Genomic DNA, 20,168 nt, shown 5'->3' with positions numbered 1-20,168 from the left:
CAGCTCTGCCACTGCGCCAACCGTGTTTTGTTCAATACAATGCTTTCTGTTAAATGATTCAAATTCCACATCAAATTCCTGATTTTAATAACATCACCATTTAATTAGCTTCTTTCAGCAATTCTTTGCAATTGATATATTATTGTAGAAAGCCATGATTTTCTTAGTAATTACCAGCATACAGAGTGAGCAATTCTAACTCACTATATAATTGTTGCTGGTAACTCAGCAGCCCCTGAAATTAAAAAAAAAAAAAAAGGAACAGAAAGCACGACCACAGAACCCTGTTTCACGTAACAGATTTACAGAAGCTAAAGAAGCTGGAACCACCGAAAGTGATCAAAATCAGAGACAAGTCACAGAAGACTGCAAAGGAAACAAACATCAGTATGGCAAAAGTGGACTGTACTACTACTACTACTTAACATTTCTAGAGCGCTACTAGGGTTACGCAGCGCTGTACAAAATAAACAAAGAAGGACGGTCCCTGCTCAAAGGAGCTTACAATCTAAAGAACGAAATGTCAAGTTGGGGCAGTCTAGATTTCTTGGGTAGAGGTGTAGAGGTTAGGTGCCGAAGGCGACCTTGAAGAGGTGGGCTTTAAGCAGAGATTTGAAGATGGGCAGGGAGGGGGTCTGGCGTATGGGCTCGGGGAGTTTGTTCCATGCGTGGGGTGAGGCGAGGCAGAAAGGGCGGAGCCTGGAGTTGGCGGTGGTGGAGAAGGGTACTGAAAGGAGGGATTTGTCTTGAGAGCGGAGGTTACGGGTAGGAACGTAAGGGGAGATGAGGGTTGAGAGGTAATGAGGGGCTGCAGATCGAGTACATTTGTAGGTTAGTAGCAGAAGCTTGAATTGAATGCGGTATCTGATCGGAAGCCAATGAAGTGACTTGAGGAGAGGGGTGATATGAGTGTATCGGTTCAGGCGGAAGATAAGACGTGCAGCAGAGTTCTGAACAGACTGAAGGGGGGAGAGGTGGCTAAGTGGGAGACCAGTGAGGAGTAGGTTGCAGTAGTCAAGGCGAGAGGTAACGAGAGAGTGGATGAGAGTTCGGGTGGTGTGCTCAGAGAGGAAAGGGCGGATTTTGCTAATGTTATAGAGGAAGAAGCGACAGGTCTTGGCTATCTGCTGGATATGCGCAGAGAAGGAGAGGGAGGAGTCAAAGATGACACCGAGGTTGCGGGCAGATGAGACGGGGACGATGAGGGTGTTATCAACCGAAATAGAGAGTGGAGGTAGAGGGGAAGTGGGTTTGGGTGGGAAGACAAGAAGTTCGGTCTTGGCCATGTTCAGTTTCAGGTGGCGGTTGGACATCCAGGCAGCAATGTCGGATAAGCAGGCCGATACTTTGGCCTGGGTTTCTGCAGTGATGTCAGGTGTGGAGAGATAAAGCTGGGTGTCGTCAGCATAGAGATGATACTGGAAGCCATGAGACTAGATCAGGGAGCCCAGGGAAGAGGTGTAGAGGTGTAGACTTTACTGAAGAAGTATTAAGCAAAGACCTGTCACGGCCACGTTTCGGCAACCACCTGCATCAGGGGTGTGGTTTTGGGAGACTGCATGCTTGATTGGCTATCTAAAGAACCTGCTGCAGTTGCTGATTGCTTTTATTGACATAGATTTTGTCTTGTTTTTTTTTCTCACTGATTGATTTCAGTGATGCCACTATACCCCTGATGCAGGCGGTTGCCGAAACGTGGCTGTGTTGGGTTCTTGCTTAAGAAAAGTCAACGTTTGCCATACTGATGTTTGTTTCTTTTTGCTGTCTTCTGTGACTTGTCTCTGATTTTGATAATTTGCTATAACAGATCTTTCAAAATTCTGTGGCAAGATTTTTTAAAAAGTTAATGTTTTAGTATTGTGAGCTCAATAATTTTTACACATTTCCTTGGGGAATAGGGATGTTAGTTAGTGAACAATGCTGGAAAGGGAGGAGGGGTCTTTGGATATAGCTTAGGCTTTTTCAGTGGTAACTCATGGTGAATTACATTCAGGCACAAGTATGGAACTGAAACATTGGTGGTGCTGAATCTCAGCAGAAGAGTAGATCTCTGAGCAGGGGAAGAAGGGATCTCGAGCAAGAGTGATAGAGGGAGGGAGGGAGGGAATAGGGAGGATTGTGAAATAAAAGATGGCGAGGGATTATGGGAAAAGAGGAGAAAGGGAGATCTAGTACCATGGGAGGGATAGTCCATCACACGCTCTCTCCCAACACTGATCTCTAATTCACTCTTTCCTCGCTTCTCCACCATCCTTTGTACCTGCTACTTGCTTGGCAGCACCAGGATATTGCCATCAGACGAGGAAGGTGGCCAGGGTTGCCTACTTTTTGACAAGAGAAAAACCCGACACCTGCCCCATTTCATGCCCCTCTCCTGCCTCACCCCAAGTGCCTTGCCACACCTACTGCTGCACTATTCCCCCCACCGCACCCTTCTATAACCAAGTGCCTGCACTAGGGCGGCCATCTTAGAAGAAACAAATTGTCACATGTACCTACATTCTATGATTATTTCACAAACCCTGTCTGATGTTATGACAAACTAAAAATCACATTAATGTTTTTATGTTTCCTCAGTAAGGCCAACACGCGATCCCTCCACCGAAAAACATTGGGGCACAGTGAAGGTTCACCTAGGGCAGTGATGGCAAACCTTTCAGAGACCGACTGCCCAAACAGCAAACCAAAATCTAATTATTTATCGCAAAGTGCCAACAGGGCAATTTAACCTGAATAACAGAACTTTAAAAGCATTTGGCATGCTTTTGAATAATTAATGTGTGATTTTTGCTGTTGCATGCATGCTGATAACTCCCTTCCCCTCCATCCATGTGCATCTCCTTCCTGTCTTCCCTTCCCTCCCCTCCATCCATGTCCAACAACCCTCCTCTCTCCTGCCCTCCCCTCCCTCCCCCCATGTCCAGCAACCCTCCTCTCCCCTCCCCTCCATCCATCCATCAATACCCAGCGATTCTCTTCTCTCTCCTGCCCCCCGCTCCCATCCATGCCCTGCGTGTAAATCTTTTTTTATTACCTCCGTCAAAGCAGCCGCGTCTTTGAAAGCCCTGCCCATCTCTAGCCTTCCCTTTGTGAGTTCGTTCCCTCAGAGTCAATCCCGCCCTCGTGGAAATTATGTCAGAAGGCGGGACTGACTCTGAGGGAACGAACTCACGAAGGGAAGGCTAGAGACGGGCAGGGCTTTCAAAGATGCGGCCGCTTCGACGGAGGTAATCAGCGCCGGTGGGGAGGACATGCGAGGGGATGTTGGGTGGGTGGGCGGGCCTGGAGAGAAAGTGGCTGGGCCTGGGCCCATTCAGGCCCACCCGTGGCTACACACCTGGCGACAGCGCGCGTGCCATAGGTTCGCCATCATTGGCCTAGGGTGTTTGATACCCTTGAGCTTGACCTGTCTGCCATCATAATCTTATAGACTGGCTGAATTTGATGTCGGTTTCAACAAGGGTGAGAAAAAAAAAGCCAGATTTATATCTGAATTCCTAGTAAGAACTTACTGTGGATAACCCGCTTCTCAGACCAGCTGAACTCTTTGAATGGTGTGACGACATTAACTCATCAAGTTTCTCATCTGTTTCATCCAGGAAGTCCTATTAATAAGAAAAGGATGAGCGACTATAATTCGTAGCCAACTTATTGAGAAGAAAATACACAGATGTGCAAAAACTTATTCACCTCTGAAGGGTTTGGCGGCGATATAATTCACCCTATAATTGAAAACGCATGCATGATGGTATATTGAAGCGACTCGCATACTCATTCCACTGAGATCAGTGGAAAATGGAACCAAGGAAGGAGCATACAGGAGCTGCAGCATTACAATTCATCACGCAGGAGTAACAGTGTTACAATGTATCAAAGGGAATATATCAAGGCTAGCGGGAACATTTCAGAAAAGTTCTACCACACACAGATTTGATTTTTCAGACTGTGGGACAATAAATTACATGTTACATGTTTCTATGCTTTCCACCTCATGGAATGCTGAAAAAGGTTATGTACAAGAGATCTCGATCTGTATTTAGGCACAATAACTCAACAACAACAAAAAGAAAGTCACGAAATTTGGAATGCAGAAAGAAAACTAGTTGGGCTTATTTCAGTGGTGTAGCTACGTGGGGCCAGGGGGCCTGGGCCCCTGTAGATTTGGCCCTGGACCCCCCTGCCGACGACCTGCCCGACCCCCCTCCCGCCATCGCTGGCGGGGGACCCCAACCCCCACCAGCCAAGGTCCTCTTCTTCTCACAAAAGGCTTCCTTCTGTTTCTGACGCCTTGCATGTTGTACGTGCAGGACGACAGACTCACAGAATGAAGCCTTGCACATCAGCTGATCTGCAAGGCTTCGTTTTGTGAGTCTGACGTCCTGCACGTTGTATGTGCAGGACGTCAGAAACAGAAGGAAGCCTTTTGCGAGAAGAAGAGGACCTCAGCTGGCGGGGGCTGGGGTCCCCTGCCAGCAAAGGCAGGCGATGGTGGGAGGGGGAGGTTGGGCAGGTCGTCGGCAGGGGGGTCCAGGGCCAAATCTACGGGGGCCCAGGCCCCCTGGCCCCACGTAGCTACACCACTGAAATAAACCCAACTGGGATTAAGTATTAATGCTCAGAACTCCCACGGTGAGCCAACATCACAGAAACCATACTGCCAACTCACAAAGCAAATTATATTCAAATTAGATGCGTGTTGTTAAAGTGAAAGCGGGGGTGGGGGGGTGGGAGGAACGTGCTTGGCACATGCGCAGAAGAGTTTCGTAGTAAGCCCAGCTTCTGTGTGCAAGCGCCAGGCAAACAGTAGAGAGATTGGCGTCTGTTTTCTGTGCCTTTTAATATAAGCTTTTCAAAAAACCTTGTAATTGGAAGGGCTTATATTTGAACACAGGAAACAGGCAGCAATGTGTGCTTTCACTTCTGGCTTTGCTTGGACTCGTGCACATTTGTTTCTCACTACTAGTGCTTAGGGGCTTGCACCCTTCTGCTTCAAAATTAAAGAAAAACTGGCAGATTTTCAAGAAAGAATGATGAGATATCCTCTCTTCAAACACCCTAACACCTGCTCCACGCTGGTATTATTTTTTCAGCGTTAAGGGCAGCTTTGTTTTGTGCGCTCTTCTCTGAGCATTGGGGGGGGGAGGGGGATTTAGGAAATGACCTCATTAACATCCGTTTAACTGCATTAGCATGCTATCTGTGCTAATCTTTGGTGCACTCACTGTTTCCCGCGCTACAACCTCTGAGCATTCTGCGCTCACTAGTCTGGCACTAATGGACTCTAGCGCCTGAATTTGATTCTGAGCATCAACCTGCAAGAGCTCCGTGACTTGACACGTCAACAGAATTTTATTTATTTGTTACATTTGTATCCCACATTGTCCCACCTATTTGTAGGCTCAATGTGGCTTACATAGTACCGGAGAGGCGTTTGCTGACTCCGGTGTAAACAAATACAGAGTGATGTTGTGGTAAGATAAAGTTCATGTGGCACAGCCACACTAGGAAATCGTACAACGGAAGAGTTGTGTTATGTCCATCACGTTCTTTAGTTTTGCTGTGTTGCAGAGATCAGGCATTTATGTTGGATCGGTAGGGTATGCCTTTTTAAACAGGTTAGTTTTTAGTGTTTTCCAGAAGTTTAGGTGGTCGTTCGTAGTTTTCAAGGCTTTTGGTAATGCGTTCCATAGTTGTGTGCTTATGTAGTGGAGGAGTGGCCTAGTGGTTAGGGTGGTGGACTTTGGTCCTGGGGAACTGAGTTCGATTCCCACTTCAGGCACAGGCAGCTCCTTGTGACTCTGGGCAAGTCACTTAACCCTCCATTGCCCCATGTAAGCCGCATTGAGCCTGCCATGAGTGGGAAAGCACGGGGTACAAATGTAACAAAAATAAAATAGATACTATTGGAGATTCTACATGGAATGTTGCTACTATTGGAGATTCTACATGGAATGTTACTATTCCACTAGCAACATTCCATGTAGAAGGCTGCGCAGGCTTCTGTTTCTGTGAGTCTGACGTCCTGCACGTATGTGCAGGACGTCAGACTCGCAGAAGCAGAAGCCTGCGCGGCCACATTGGTGATCTGCAAGGGCCGACTTCTACATGAAATGTTGCTAGTGGAATAGCAACATTCCATGTAGAATCTCAAATATTAGCAACAGTGGAGGAGTGGCCTAGTGGTTAGGGTGGTGGACTTTGGTCCTGAGGAACTGAGTTTGATTCCCACTTCAGGCACAGGCAGCTCCTTGTGACTCTGGGCAAGTCACTTAACCCTCCATTGCCCAATGTAAGCCGCATTGAGCCCGCCATGAGTGGGAAAGCACGGGGTACAAATGTAACAAAAATAAAATAGATACTATTGAAGATTCTACATGGAATGTTGTTACTATTGGAGATTCTACACGGAATGTTGCTATTCCACTAGCAACATTCCATGTAGAAGGCTGCGCAGGCTTCTGTTTCTGTGAGTCTGACAGGACGTCAGACTCACAGAAGCAGAAGCCTGCGCGGCCACATGGTTACGGTGATGGACTTTGGTCCTAGGGAACTGAGTTCAATTCCCACTTCAGGCACAGGCAGCTCCTTGTGACTCTGGGCAAGTCACTTAACCCTCCATTGCCCCATGTAAGCTGCATTGAGCCTGCCATGAGTGGGAAAGCGCGGGGTACAATGTAACAAAAAAAAACAAAAAAACTGGACGCGTAAGTTGATTTGTATTTGAGTCCTTTGCAGCTTGCGCAGTGCAGATTTAGGTACGTTCGTGTTGATTGAGATGTGTTTCTAGTAGGTAGGTCGATCAAGTCTGTCATGAGTGAATGAAGCAAGGAGAAGGAAGAGAGACCCTGATAATGGGAACGGACACAGACAAACGAGAAAACGCAGTGCATTAAATCAGCTTGCAGCTCTATGCTATCCCTGGGTGGGAATTATATTCTTAAAAGGAATGACAACTCACACCACAGATAACAGTGTCATAAAGGGACCAACAGGGTCTTTAGCAGCTCACAAGAATTACAGTGCTGACTCAACATCATCCCAGCTATTAACGTCAGTTCTCCTCTGCTCCATATAACCCACTTATGCCAGCCTTGGGTAAAAATCAATAACACCGTGGTTCTTTCATCAACTTTTAAAATGACTATTCCAAAGGGGCCTTCTTCATAGGGAAGAGCTGTGCAGTTACGAAGCAAAGCAAAATGCCGAAGATGGAACATCTGTGGTTTTAAAAGCAAGTTACAGATGTATCTAGAATCCCAAACGGTCACATCTGTCTCCACAGTTAGGAGAACACGCTAGTCTGTTTGTTACAGCAGGGGAGGATAACCTTTATACACACATGGCTACATGAATGTCAATACTACCCCCAGCCGGCCGCAACATTATGTAATGCTGGAATCAGAAATGCCCAGAGCTCCATAGATAATCTGTGATAAATAAATTAGTGAGGCGTGCACGCTAAACGTTAGAGACGCCTATGTATTCCTATGGGCGTCTCTTAGCGCATGCCCAATTTTAGCGCGCGATAAAAATGTGAGGGGAGACATGATAGAGGTATATAAAATAATGAATGGAGTGGAACAGGTGGATGTGAAGCGTCTGTTCACGCTTTCCAAAAATACTAGGACTAGGGGGCACGCAATGAAACTACAGTGTAGTAAATTTAAAACAAATCAGAGAAAAATTTTCTTCACCCAACGTATAATTAAACTCTGGAATTCGTTGCCGGAGAAGTGGTGAAGGCGGTTAGCTTAGCAGAGTTTAAAAAGGGGTTGGACGGTTTCCTAAAGGACAAGTCCATAAACCACTACTAAATGGACTTGGGAAAAATCCACAATTCCAGGAATAACATGTATAGAATGTTTGTACGTTTGGGAAGCTTGCCAGGTGCCCTTGGCCTGGATTGGCCACTGTCGTGGACGGGATGCTTGGCTCGATGGACCCTTGGTCTTTTCCCAGTGTGGCATTACTTACGTACTTATGTGAGCGCGCCTTAGTAAAAGGCACCCTAAAACTTTAACTAAAAGCAATGGAAACAAATTGCCCGAGTGGCTATTCTGAAAATATTTGCGAAATACAGTAGTTAAAAATCTAGTTAAGGATGTTTTCTGTGTATATTTTCCATAGTTTTTTTTTTTTTTTGGGGGGGGGGCACAAAAAGTTCAATGGTGGGTCACATTCAGCCTATGGATCACAGGATGCCCACACGTGTTAGAGCTTCAGGCTGACAAGGAAAACCCATTCAAATCCTCTGCTGCTCCCTGTGATCTTGGGCAAGTGACTTAACCCTCCACTGCCACCGTACAAACTTAGATTAAGCCTTCCAGGAACAGGAAAATTCCTAATGCACCTTACGCTACTACTGTAAAAGGTGTGAATTAAATCAAAATAAATATACCTCTTTATCGCCTTCTAACATAATAACACAGTAAATGATGGCAGATAAAGACCTGAATGGTCCAGTCACACCCATTATCAATTCATGATTATAGATGAATGTGATATACAAAACTTGATCATGGTCTTTCACTGACATTTCTGGGATGTAGACCCTAGAAGTCCGCCCGGTACTGCCCTTACGTTCCAACTACTGGAGTTGTCATTGAAGCCCACTCCAGCCCATCCTAAACCAGAATGCCATATACGGGACATAGACCATACAAGTCTGCCCATCATCGGTCATAGTTCTTCACAGCCGGAGTCGCCATTTAAGTGCCACTTGACGCATCCACTCACACGTATCCATTTTCTAACTAGAGATCCTCTGTGTTCATCCCACGCCTTTTTTGAATTCTGCCACTGTTTTTTTCCTCCATCACCTCCCTTGGGAGGGCATTCCAGGCATCAGCCTCCCTCTCTGTGAAAAAGAATTTCCTGACACCCGGGAGGGAGTGGAAAGCATGGAAAAGGATCTGAGGAAGCTAGAAGAATGGTCTAAGGTTTGGCAATTAAAATTCAATGCGAAGAAATGCAAAGTAGAAACCCACGAGAGATGTATGTGTTAGGCGGTGAGAGTCTGATAGGTACTGAGGGGGAGAGGGATCTTGGGGTGATAGTATCCGAGGATCTGAAGGCGACGAAACAGTGTGACAAGGCGGTGGCCGTAGCCAGAAGGTTGCTAGGCTGTATAGAGAGAGGTGTGATCAGCAGAAGAAAGGAAGTGTTGATGCCCCTGTACAAGTTGTTGGTGAGGCCCCACCTGGAGTATTTATTGTGTTCAGTTTTGGAGGCCGTACCTTGCGAAGGATGTTAAAAAAATGGAAGCGGTGCAAAGAAAAGCTACGAGAAATGGTATGGGATTTGCGTTCCAAGACGTATGAGCAGAGACTTGCTGACCGTGGAGGAAAGGAGGAACAGGGGTGATATGATACAGACGTTCAAATACTTGAAAGGTATTAATCCGCAAACAAATCGTTTCCGGAGATGGGAACTTAGTAACATAGTAGATGACGGCAGAAAAAGACCTGCACGGTCCATCCAGTCTGCTCAACAAGACAAACTCATATGTGTATACCTTACCTTGATTTGTACCTGCCTTATTCAGGGCACAGACCGAACAAGTCTGCCCAGCAGTACTTCCCGCCTCCCAACCACCAGTCCCGCCTCCCATCACTGGCTCTGGACAGACCGTATAAGTCTGCCCTCCGCTATCCTCGCCTCCCAACCACCAACCCCTCTTTCACCCACCTGCTCCGCCACCCAATTTCGGCTAAGCTTCTGAGGATCCATTCCTTCTGCACAGGATTCCCTTATGCATATCCCACGCATGTTTGAATTCCGTCACCATTTTTATCTCCACCACCTCCCGCGGGAGGGCATTCCAAGCATCCACCACCCTCTCTGTGACATGAGGACATGTGACGAGAGGACATGAAATGAGATTGAAGGGGGGCAGACTCAGGAAAGATGTCAGGAAGTATTTTTTCACAGAGAGGGTGGTGGATGCTTGGAATATCCTCCCGCGGGAGGTGGTGGAGATGAAAATGGTAACGGAATTCAAACATGCGTGGGATATGCATAAAGGAATCCTGTGCAGTAGGAATGGATCCTCAGAAGCTTAGCCGAAATTGGGTGGCGGAGCAGGTGGGGGAAGAGAGGTTGGTGGTTGGGAGGCGAGGATAGTGGAGGGCAGACTTATACGGTCTGTGCCAGAGCCAGTGGGAGGCGGGACTGGTGGTTGGGAGGCGGGAAATACTGCTGGGCAGACTTGTACGGTCTGTGCCCTGAACAAGGCAGGTACAAATCAAGGTAAGGTATACACATATGAGTTTATCTTGTTGGGCAGACTGGATGGACCATGCAGGTCTTTTTCTGCCGTCATCTACTATGTTACTATGTATGTATTACTCCTAAGTCTACTACCCCGCAACCTCAGTTCATGTATATGCGATGCATGATATTGTGAATCTGCGAGGAGGGCAATTTCCAGACTCTACTCTGGGATAAAGTCTACGGCTGCAGATTTTACTCCAAGCTTCAACTATAAAGTACGTGGGCACATAAGTACAAAGCATTCAGGAAAAAGTGGGAATAGATTTTGCAAGGCAAATAACGTGGATAGGCTTGAAAAACAATCTTGCACAGTTTGGTCTGGTGGTTCGAGTGCAACTGCTGTGCACTGCCATGCGCAAGGACTACTATAGTGAGCTACAGTTACGCCCTGTGCAACTCACCCGCTAGTGCCTTCCCTGCCTACTTTGCACCAGGGGCATAGCCAGACTTCGGCGGGAGGGTTCCAGAGCCCGAGGTGAGGGGGCACACTTTAGCCCCCCCCCCTCCCGCTGCCAACTCTCCCCCGCCGGTGCCGACCTTTGCTGGTGGGGGACTCCAACCCCCGCCAGCCGAGGCCCATGTATATGCCTTCCTATGCTTGGCCTGTAACTAAGGACTAGACACCCTCTTCTTCCTTTGTTCTGTTTCTGAGTCGACAGTGACAGCGGGTTGACGGCGGGAGGGGGGGGGGGGGTCGAGAGGGTCGTTGGCAGGGGGGTCCAGGGCCAAATCTAAGGGCCGTGGCCCCACATAGCTACGCCCCTGTTTTGTACCATTCATGGGAGGAGATGGTGGACTGGGAGCAGTTTTTGCATTCTTCCATATTTGCACCCTGTGCAGCCACACCACTTACACTGCCCTGGATTTTGCATTGGTAAAAAGGTCCCTAGTTTGATCACCACATCTTGCTCTCTGAATCGTCTTGAATTAATAGCCCTTGGGTGGCGGGAGGGGTGATGGTCAATACTTAACAGTGACCCTACTGACCAGATTAACTGCAGAGTGTCAAAAGAAACCTTGGCTTACAACCCCTGACCAAGGACTGACAACACAATGACCAAAATGGGTGAGCTGGGGGATTTGAGAAAAAACACATCCCTGGTTCCAACAGAAAATAATCTATGCACATTTTGCAATATTGCTCAAAACAGGCCTATGGGGACACTTCGCCTAAAAGCAACTAACATATACATTTAACTGTATCAAGGCACAGCAATGTATGCACATGCATTGCTACAAACCTGAATAAGTAGCTGTAAAAACTGTCCTTGAATAGTCTGAAAAGTTTCTAAATTGTACTCGCTACCTGCAGGGTAGTCACAGAGCAAAACTACGTGGGATAAACACAAAGGAATCCTGTTTAGAAGGAATGAACCCACGGACTCTTAGCGGAGATTGGGTGGCAACACCGGTAATTGGGAAGCAAAACTGGTGCTGGGAAGACTTCTACGGTCTACGCCCTGATCGTGACTGAACAGTGTAAATTTTAAGGGGCTTCGACATTAGCTTCAGAACGTTTAGTACAAGAAGAGTACTGGGCAGACTTCTACGGTCTGTGCCCTGAGAATGGCAAGGACAAAGCAAACTCGGGTATAAAGTATCATATACCATGTAAAATGAGTTTTTCTTGTTGGGCAGACTGGATGGACCGTTCAGGTCTTTATCTCACCATCATTTACTATGTTACTATGTTACTCTTTGGGGTTCTACATGGAATGTTGCTACTAATTGGGATTCCAGAATCTGGTAAATCTTTAGGATTCTAGAATCTTCAGAACTTTTAGTACAAGAAGAGTACTGGGCAGACTTCTACAGTCTGTGCCCTGAGAATGGCAAGGACAAAGCAAACTCGGGTATAAAGTATCACATACCATGTAAAATGAGTTTTTCTTGTTGGGCAGACTGGATGGACCGTTCAGGTCTTTATCTCACCATCATTTACTATGTTACTATGTTACTCTTTGGGGTTCTACATGGAATGTTGCTACTAATTGGGATTCCAGAATCTGGTAAATCTTTAGGATTCTAGAATCTTCAGAACTTTTAGTACAAGAAGAGTCATGGGTAGACTTCTACAGTCTGTGCCCTGAGAATGGCAAGGACAAATCAAACTCGGGTATAAAGTATCACATACCATGTAAAATGAGTTTATCTTGTTGGGCAGAATGGATGGACCGTTCAGGTCTTTATCTGCCGCCATTTACTACGTTACTATGTAACAGCACCCAAGTGTCATGTTAACTTTTGGACTTGTGCTCACAGACTGGCACCCCCCCCCCCTTTTTCACAGCTTGAGACCTGGGGGGGGGGGCCTCCTTCATGTCTATCTTTTACAACAGCTTTGTTTACCTGTACTTCTCATGAGAAACATTTACTTCTGCTAGTCAATGAAGTTGTCTATGGGATCTTATCTCCCAATGGGATCATGTTAACCCTTTACTACGCTCTTTGCATTGGTTACCAATCAATTTTCATACCCTTTCAAGATCTTATGTCTGGCTTTTAAGGCCTACCACTTGGGCACTCCATCCTATTTGTCAAGTAGGGTTATTCCTTATACCCCGACACGCTCATTACGCTCTCTAGATGGTCACCGTCTGATTCCTCCTGCACAAAAAAAAAAGGCCTACCATGAGAGTACCAGAATATCTGCATTTTAAAAAAAATTTAGCTCCAAAACTACTGAATGATCTACCTATATCGGATCAGATTTTTCCTTTTTAAAATTTATATCCCATTTGAAAACATATTTTGAGCTAGGCTAGGGATCCCCAAGTTTATGATTTTTTTCCCCCCTCATTTTTGGTATGTCTGGAAAATTAGTGAGCAATCTAATTACCCTTTATCCATTGGCGTTCCTAGGCTACCTGACACCCGGGGAGGATCGCCGATGTGCCCCCCACCCCAGGTGCAGCGCAGCCCCCCCACCGGCGAAATTACACCTGCGAAATTACAGAGGGAGCAGCAGGGAGGGAACGAGCGGACTCAGCCAATAGGCGTGCGGCACCCCCCCAGTGGCGTGCACCGTCCCCCCCTTGGTACGCCACTGCCTTTACCCCTTTCTCTGAGCTTTCCCTCTCCTTTCCTTTTCCAGTCTGAATATGTCAACTTTCCTATCAATTAAAATAGTGTTCCTCTCTAGCGATGTTATAAAGTTTTGTTGCTCTGATAAAACTCTGATAAAAATGATATAATCAAACGTATGAACAAACATATAGACCTCTCAGCCCTGATGAAGGACCTGACAATTATGAGGTAAACTTCATAGAAACACTTAATGCAACAGAGATTTTTCATGGATTTCCAAAGCAGAATGAAGGCCTATTAGGATTTATTTACCGCCTTTTTGAAGGAATTCGCTCAAGGCGGTGTACAGTAAGAATAGATCAAACATGAGCAATAGGCAATTACAGCAGTAAAAATATTCAAATAACAATACAAAGTATGGCATAGTAGACTACTTACAATGTCAACTTTTGCTTGATCGATTGCTGTGTGTGCTATGCAGATTATTCGCAATTGGCCAACTTTTTTTTTATAGACTAAGGCAATTTTGCAAGTAGCCTCCTCCTCCCCCTTCTTCCCCTGGGCATGTCTGTGACTGTTTGAATGATATTTATTTATTAGTGAGGCAGCTTGCAGGAGTATGAAAGTACCGCAGAGTACATGAATACTAATCGTGCGTCTTCCGAGCATGGTGCAGTAAGAGTATATAATTAACCTCGGAAGAAAGTAATCAGTGCATTCTTAGGCTCTAAAGAAAAAAAGGCCTTAAAACACCAGACAAATTGGCAACGCTGCAAAGGAACGCAGGAGCGCCTGCTCCTTTTTGGCTCATTTGGACTATACTAAGTGGATTTCTCTTGAGCAACATACCAGAGGCCATTAATCCTGCAGAAGCAGCGATTAAATGTTTGCTAATGATTTTTCCCCCCACAATACCACGATCATGCGGGCACATCCAGGCCAGCTGTAAAGACAGATCTGTTGTATCGGAGCATCTTAGCCCCCGTTTCTTTCACAGTTGAACTGCCTCTTCTACCTGCTTAGAAAAATAAATTATAATACAAGTAATCATCTGCTCTTCAAAGGTTTGTGAAACCGAATTCTCAAACCCCGAAACTTCCTATGGATTCTTCTGTAGCTACATTTTCAGAAACTCATGAGGGTCATTTTATAACAGGAAGCCTAAGGAAGAAGTAGTAGAGGAGTGGCCTAGTGGTTAGGGTGGTGGACTTTGGTCCTGGGGAACTGAGGAACTGAGTTCGATTCCCACTTCAGGCACAGGCAGGTCCTTGTGAATCTGGGCAAGTCACTTAACCCTCCATTGCCCCATGTAATCCGCATTGAGCCTGCCATGAGTGGGAAAGCGCAGGGTACAAATGTAACAAAAAAAAAAATAGATACTATTAGAGATTCTACATGGAATGTTGCTATTCCACTAGCAACATTCCATGTAGAAGCCTGCGCGGCCACATTGGTGATCTGCAAGGGCTGACTTCTACATGGAATGTTGCTAATGGAATAGCAACATTCCATGTAGAATCTCAAATAGTAGCAACAGTGGAGGAGTTGCCTAGTGGTTAGGGTGGTGGACTTTGGTCCTGAGGAACTCAGTTCGATTCCCACTTCAGGCACAGGCAGCTCCTTGTGACTCTGGGCAAGTCACTTAACCCTCCATTGCCCCATGTAATCCGCATTGAGCCTGCCATGAGTGGGAAAGCGCAGGGTACAAATGTAACAAAAAAAATAGATACTATTGGAGATTCTACATGGAATGTTGCTACTGTTGGAGATTCTACATGGAATGTTGCTATTCCACTAGCAACATTCCATGTAGAAGGCTGCGCAGGCTTCTGTTTCTGTGAGTCTGACATCCTGCACGTATGTGCAGGACGTCAGACTCGCAGAAGCCTGCGCGGCCACATTGGTGATCTGCAAGGGCCGACTTCTACATGGAATGTTGCTAGTGGAATAGCAACATTCCATGTAGAATCTCAAATAATAGCAACAGTGGAGGAGTGGCCTAGTGGTTAGGGTGGTGGACTTTGGTCCTGAGGAACTGAGTTCAATTCCCACTTCAGGCACAGGCAGCTCTTTGTGACTCTGGGCAAGTCACTTAACCCTCCATTGCCCCATGTAAGCCGCATTGAGCCTGCCATGAGTGGGAAAGCGCAGGGTACAAATGTAAGAAAAATAAAATAGATACTATTGGAGATTCTACATGGAATGTTGCTACTATTGGAGATTCTACATGGAATGTTGCTATTCCACTAGCAACATTCCATGTAGAAGCCTGCGCAGGCTTCTGTTTCTGTGAGTCTGACGTCCTGCACATATGTGCAGGTCGTCAGACTCACAGAAGCAGAAGCCTGCTCGGCCACATTGGTGATCTGCAAGGGCCGACTTCTACATGGAATGTTGCTAGTGGAATAGCAACATTCCATGTAGAATCTCAAATAGTAGCAACAGTGGAGGAGTGGCCTAGTGGTTAGGGTGGTGGACTTTGGTCCTGAGGAACTGAGTTTGATTCCCACTTCAGGCACAGGCAGCTCCTTGTGACTCTGGGCAAGTCACTTAACCCTCCATTGCCCCATGTAAGCCGCATTGAGCCTGCCATGAGTGGGAAAGCAAGGGGTACAAATGTAATAAAAAAAAAAAGTCCAAAAGGCACCTATTTTCTAAAGACAAGTTTATTTATTTATTTGTAACATTTATACCCCGCACTTTCCCACTCAGGTTCAATGCGGTTTACATAGTAAATCAGGTTGACAAAGTAAAACAGAATGGTTGCAGCTGTAATATAGTAAGTAAAGAGGTGGTCGTTTATGTGTGGATAGGTAAGATGGGCAAGGAAGGAGGGTGGAAGAGGTAGGGGAAAGGGAGGAGGGTGTGTATTGGGATTAATGTGTTCTTTAGTATGGGGAAATATAAGGGAGGGGTAGGAAAAGGAATGCACTAGATAGTGTAGGGAGGGGTAGGAAGAGGGATATACTAGAAAGGATTAAATAGGGGAGCGTGTTCCAGGTTCTGTTTTCATAGTCTGATCCGGTAGTGCAGATGGACTTGTAGTTTAAGTCAGGTTATTTGTGTAGGCTTGCTTGAAGAGGTAAGTTTTTAGTAGCTTCCGAAAAGGTAGAAGGCTAATGACTATTCGAAAGGATCTTGGTAAGGTATTCCAGCGTTGACTGCCTATGACGGAGAAGTTGGATGCATAATATGTCTTGCACTTAAGTCCTCTGCAATTAGGAAGATGCAAGTTGAGATACGTTCGAGAAGATTTTAATCCGTTTCTGGATGGAAGGTCAATCAGATTATACATGTAATCCGGAGCGTCTCCGTAGATAATCTTGTGAATCAGCGTATGGACTTTGAAGTGTATTCGTTCAGCAATACGGAGCTAATGGAGCTTTTCACGGAGAGGAGTTGTGCTCTCAAATCGCGACTTACCAAAAATAAGTCTGGCAGCCGTGCTTTGGGCGGTTTGAAGTTAGGAGTCTACGTACCTTTATAAAATAACATTTATGAGCCAGAGGGGCTGCTTTTGGGAGCCCGAGGCACACAGGTATACCTGCTTCACAGTAGATGTAAGTGTGGGCATTGGCTTCCTATAGAATTGAGGATTCAGTTTAAATTATTGACTCCATAGGTAGGGCTGCTGAGAGGAGGGGGCGGGGGAGGGGCAAGATTCCTCGGGCCCGGCCTCCAAGGATTGGCCCAGCGCCAGGGTCTGTGTTGGGACCCAGGTGATTGTGTTAACGTGATAACCCGGTCCTGGCACGCAAGAGAGTGACAGACAGAGGGAGGAGTAGATGCAGGAAGGTAGGGGGTGGGGGGTGGGGAGCAGCGGTGGCAGCTCTGACTATAGGATAGCAGTTTTGGATGGGTCTATTGCTGTTTATTGATCTGTTGAAACCAATAAAGATATTCACACAAATTACTGACTCCGACTTCAAAGGCTCACCACACTGGTTTATCAGATTTATCTAGCTAAACTATTCCCCTATCTCCTCCCCACCTGTTACGATCTATAAATGATCATAGATTCGTTCTTCCCAGTCCCTCCTGTGCTTAATTGGAATCTACAAGAAGAAGTGCCTTTTATTGTCTAACTCCCTTCTTATGCAAACGATTCCCTCTCTCACTCAGGTATGAATCCTCCCTTGCGAACTTTAAATCTGGTCTAAAAACAATTTCTTTAGCATTCAACTGATTGCTGCGTTTGCTATGCAGGTGATTCACAGTTGGCCATCTTGTTTTTACATTCTAAGGCAATTTTGCCAGTGGCCTCCTCCTCCCCCTGGGTATGTTTGTGACTGTTTGAATGATATTTATTTATTTATTAGGATGTATTTACCACCTTTTTGAAAGAATTCACTCAAGCCGGTATAAAGTAAGAATAAATCAAACATAAGCAATAGACAATTACAGCAGAAAAAAATATTCAAATAACAATACAGAGTATGGCATAGTATACTACTTACAATATCAACACAATATGTAATAGAACATTTTAACTGACAGTGTAGGGTATAAGCAAAGATGGAACATAAGATAGGTAAGAAAGTAAGTAAGAGGAGTTAGAAAGTAAGGTGACTAATTTAAAGAAAATTGCACATCAGGTCCGAGAGATGATTAAATGTTATCTCAGTTAGGGTAGGAGTGGATAACATGTCCTGCTGCAGTGTGAGTGTGTGTTACTTCTTCCACTGAAGGCCTGGTTGAAGAGCCAAGTTTTCACCTGCTTCCTGAAGTAGAGATAGTCTTGTGTTAAGAGGAGCCTTTCAGGCAGAGCATTCCAGAGTGTGGGGGCTACTCTGGAGAAGGCTCGCTTGCGGGTATCACATCGTGTAATGTCTTTTGGAGAGGGTGTGGTTAGAGATACCCCTTGGGATGACCTTAGTGTCCTTGGAGGTGTGCAGAGGGTCATCCTGTTCTTCAAGTACATAAATAATGCCACACTGGGAAAAGACCAAGGGTCCATCGAGCCCAGCATCCTGTCCACGACAGCGGCCAATCCAGGCCAAGGGCACCTGGCAAGCTTCCCAAACGTACAAACATTCTATACATGTTATTCCTGGAATTGTGGATTTTTCCCAAGTCCATTTAGTAGTGGTTTATGGACTTGTCCTTTAGGAAACTGTCTAACCCCTTTTTAAACTCTGCTAACCGCCTTCACCACATTCTCTGGCAACAAATTCCAGAGTTTAATTACATGTTGGGTGAAGAAAAACTTTCTCCGATTTGTTTTAAATTTACTACACTGTAGTTTCATCGCATGCCCCCTAGTCCTAGTATTTTTGGAAAGCGTGAACAGACGTTTCACATCCACCCGTTCCACTCCACTCATTATTTTATATACCTCTATCATGTCTCCCCTCAGCCGTCTCTTCTCCAAGCTGAAAAGCCCTAGCCTCCTTAGTCTTTCTTCATAGGGAAGTCGTCCCATCCCGCTATCATTTTAGTCGCCCTTCGCTGCACCTTTTCCAATTCTGCTATACCTTTCTTGAGATGCAGCGACCAGAAAGTACTCAGGGCCATTTACTTTAAGGGCCTTGAAGATCAGACATAGAATTTTAAATTTAGCCCTGTATTGTTCTGGTAGCCAGTGAAGCGTTTGGAAAAATGGCGTGATGTGGTCACGTCACTTGCAACCTTCTATGAGTCTTGCTGAACCATTCTGAATCAATTGGAGCTGGTGCAGACCCTTTGTAGTCAGACCATTGTAGAGTGTATGACAGTAACTCAGTCTTGATGTTATCATGGGATAAGATTTTCTATTTCAATGTAAGGAGAGGCAGCGTAGTTGTCGTAAATAGTAGAAGAGGCTCTGGGAGGTTGCTTGGATTTGGGGAGTCAGAGTAAGTGTTGAATCTAACTGTATTCCAAGGTTCTTGACGGGGGAGTTCATCCTTCCCAAAAGAGATTCTGATGTCAGGTATGTGTTCACTTGTGTTAGGGACCCAGGGAAGCTCGGACTTACTTGGGTTCAGGCAAAGTTTGTTGTGCTTAGCCCAGTGGTTCCCAAACCTGGTCTTGAAGGCACCTCCAGCCAGTCAGGTTTTCAGGCTATTCAAAATGAATATTTGTGAGACAGATTTGCATGCACTGCATCCACTGCATGAAAATCTCTCTCATGAATATTCATTGTGGATATCCTGAAAACCTGACTGGCTGGGGGTGCCTTCAAGACCAGGTTTGGGAACCACTGGCTTAGCCCATTCTGGAATTGATGTTGGACAGGTAATCAGTTTATTCAGGTTCAATGGGTATGAGTAGCTTTGCGCATCATCTGCGTAGATGTTGAAGTGTCCACTGCCCTATCAGTTTGGCTAGTGGCTTGAGGTAGAACAGAATAGGTGATGGTATTGATCCTTGTGGTACACTACAGGTCAGTGCCCACGGTGGCGATGAGGTGCTGCCAAACATTATGGATTGTCTGTCTGATAGTTAGGATCTGAACCACACAAGTACTGTTCCACTGAATTCTGCCAGTCGTGCTAGCATGATATCATGATCCAGTGTCAAAAGCTGTCGAGAAGTTTAGCAGTACTAACACCAAGGCAAATCCCCTGTCTTGGTTTCTGTGAAAATCATCTAGTACTAGTAGGGATACGAGAACCGCTTCTGTTCCATAACTGGGTCTGAATCCAGATTGACCTGGATCTAGCCAGTTTTTCCTTCTTCTAGCCGATCACTGAGTTGAACACAGACTGTTTGTTCCATCAGTTTCCTTAGAAATGGGATGTTTGATACTGGTCGGTAACCTTCAAGTTTGTCCTGGTCAAGGTTGTTTATTTTATTTTTTAGCAAAGGGTGAACCACTGCCCTTTCCAATGCTGTTGGCAGTTGCCCATTACAAAGAGAGGAGTTCACGATTTTTGTGGCACCTTCTA

At 45.8% G+C, this 20,168-nt stretch overlaps 1 protein-coding gene across 3 annotated transcripts in view; it reads right to left on the bottom strand.

Annotated features, from left to right (window-relative positions):
• SYTL5 (synaptotagmin like 5) overlaps positions 1 to 20,168 on the bottom strand; it is a 226,929-nt gene that overhangs the window by 45,104 nt on the left and 161,657 nt on the right. For all 3 annotated transcript variants that reach the window (XM_030202323.1, XM_030202325.1, XM_030202324.1), the window contains exon 10: positions 3,513 to 3,605. In XM_030202323.1, the coding sequence (XP_030058183.1) occupies positions 3,513 to 3,605 (93 nt within the window). The remainder of the gene's footprint in view (positions 1 to 3,512; positions 3,606 to 20,168) is intronic.

The sequence above is a fragment of the Microcaecilia unicolor genome, chromosome 4, assembly GCF_901765095.1.
Source record: "Microcaecilia unicolor chromosome 4, aMicUni1.1, whole genome shotgun sequence".
Taxonomy (NCBI): Eukaryota; Metazoa; Chordata; class Amphibia; order Gymnophiona; family Siphonopidae; genus Microcaecilia; species Microcaecilia unicolor.
This window is presented reverse-complemented; position numbering and strand designations above follow the sequence as displayed.